At 53.6% G+C, this 2,079-nt stretch overlaps 1 protein-coding gene across 1 annotated transcript in view; it reads left to right on the top strand.

Moving 5' to 3' along the window:
• Positions 1-2,079, top strand: part of WTIP (Wilms tumor 1 interacting protein) — a 23,425-nt gene that overhangs the window by 10,144 nt on the left and 11,202 nt on the right. The window contains exon 5 of the mRNA XM_011948918.1: positions 1,386-1,487. Coding sequence (XP_011804308.1) covers positions 1,386-1,487 — 102 coding nt within the window. The remainder of the gene's footprint in view (positions 1-1,385; positions 1,488-2,079) is intronic.

The following is a 2,079-nucleotide window of genomic DNA, read 5'->3' on the forward strand; positions in this document are numbered from 1 at the left end:
TTAACCAGGTGTGGTGGCAGGCGCCTGTAATCTCAGCTACTCGGGAGGCTGAGGCAGGAGAATCGCTTGAACCCGGGAGGTGGAGGTTGCAGTGAGCCGAGATTGCACCACTGCATTCCAGCCTGGGCGACAGAGTGAGACTCCATCTTAAAAAAAAAAAAAAAAAAATTCCTGCATCCAAGCATTTTGTTGATCAGCCTTATCTTTCGCCGTAGCACTCGTCTCTGCCTGACGTTATTTGACTGCTGTTCTCTGTCCTCCTCCACTCGATGCAGGATTCTTGAGGGTAGGGACCGGGTGCATTGCAGACTGAGTGGTGCCTGACCTTAGGGGCATGTGACTCATCTGTGTGCCGACTGACCAAGAGAATAAGTGGACCCAGGGGTACAGAGGAGGACAGAGTGGCTGCAGAGGGGTGGTGACTGCCCCGGAGTGCCCGTGTGGTCTTCATTCTTTGTGTCTGGGTCACAAAACATGTTGAAGAACAGGATTTGGTTCACAAACAGTATGAAGGATTCTCCCTCAGTCCAAGAGCAGGCCATGGGTGAAAGGCCTTAAAACAACTGTCTAGGTATAAAGATACCATGATACGCTGGGTGTGTTGGCTCATGCTTGTAATTGCAGCACTTTGGGAAGTCCAGGCAGGAGGATCGCTTGAGCCCAGGAATTGTTTGAGCGTGCTCTGGGCAACTGGACAACATAGCAAGACCCTGTCTCTACAAAAGAAAAAGAAAATTAGCCATGTGTGATGGCACGTGCCGGAAGTCCCACCTACTTGGGAGGCTGAGGCCGGAGGATTGCTTGAGCCTAGGAAGTCGAGGCTGCAGTGAACTCTGATTGCACCACTGCACTCTAGCCTGTGGGACAGAGTGAGCTCCTGTCTTCCTCCCCCGCAAAAAATAAAAGCCTAAAACTGGTCAGGTGCAGTGGCTCATGCCTGTAATCCCAGCACTTTGGGAGGCCAAGGCGGCAGGATCGCTTTAACCCAGGAGTTTGAGACCAGCCTGGGCAACATAGTGAGACTCTGTCTCTATTTATAAATCAAAAACCAAAAGAATCTATCAGAACAGTTGTGATGGACAGCTTTGATTAGCTCCGACTCTGCACTGGCTGCTCGGCCAAGCCCTTGAATCATCAGACAGCAGCAGTGGCAATCCCTGAGTCATGGCCACTCTGATGGTGCCCATGTCAGTCATCAGTAATCGAGTAATGTTGGCCTAGGAAAGTTAGCATCCCCAAGGTCAGGCGGGTGGGCGGTGTCAAGACGGGGAGTCCGTCAGTGTGGCATGGGCTGTGGTGCTAACCCCTGCGCTTACCCCTGGTGTCCATTGGGTGGCATAGGCTGTTGCGCTAACTCTTGCTCTCTCCTGCCTCTCCTCTCCTAGGCATTTGCATCAAGTGTGGGCTTGGCATCTATGGAGCCCAGCAGGCGTGCCAGGCAATGGGGAGTCTTTATCACACCGACTGCTTCACCTGCGACTCGTGTGGTAGGTAACCTCGTGCCCCGGGTAGTTCTGTGAAGAGGACCTGCCACGTCACCCCCATTCCCCTCAAACCCCCTTGCACCTGAGTCCAGGCGGATGGACCACCCGGCTCTGGCCCAGGCTGGGCGGCGGAGGACTCTCTCTGGGGAGGAGGCGTGGGGCTACTGAGGAGTCTTTTGTGGGCGGTAGGACAGGGCCCCCTGGTCGTCAGCTGTGGAGCCTCTGTGCCACGCAGGGCACTAACGTCACCCAGCTGCCTGGAAGCAGCATCGGAAGCCCATGAAGGACCTTCTGCCTGTGTGGACATACGACTCATATTTCTTTTTCCTGAAATCTATTTTTGTTGTTGTTGTTACTCTGTTGCCCAGGCTGGAGTGCAGTGGAGTGATCTCGGCTCACTGCAGCTTCTGCCTCCCGGGTTCTAGAGATTTTCCTGCCTCAGCCTCCTGAGTAGCTGGGATTACAGGCACACGTGCCACCATGCTCGGCTAATTTTTTTTTTTTTTGTATTTTTAGGTAGAGATGGGGTTTTACCATGTTGGCCAGGCTGGTCTCAAACTCTTGAGCTCAAGTGATCCGCCTACCTTGGCCTCTC

The sequence above is a fragment of the Colobus angolensis genome, unplaced genomic scaffold, assembly GCF_000951035.1.
Source record: "Colobus angolensis palliatus isolate OR3802 unplaced genomic scaffold, Cang.pa_1.0 Scaffold107, whole genome shotgun sequence".
NCBI classification, from domain to species: domain Eukaryota; kingdom Metazoa; phylum Chordata; class Mammalia; order Primates; family Cercopithecidae; genus Colobus; species Colobus angolensis.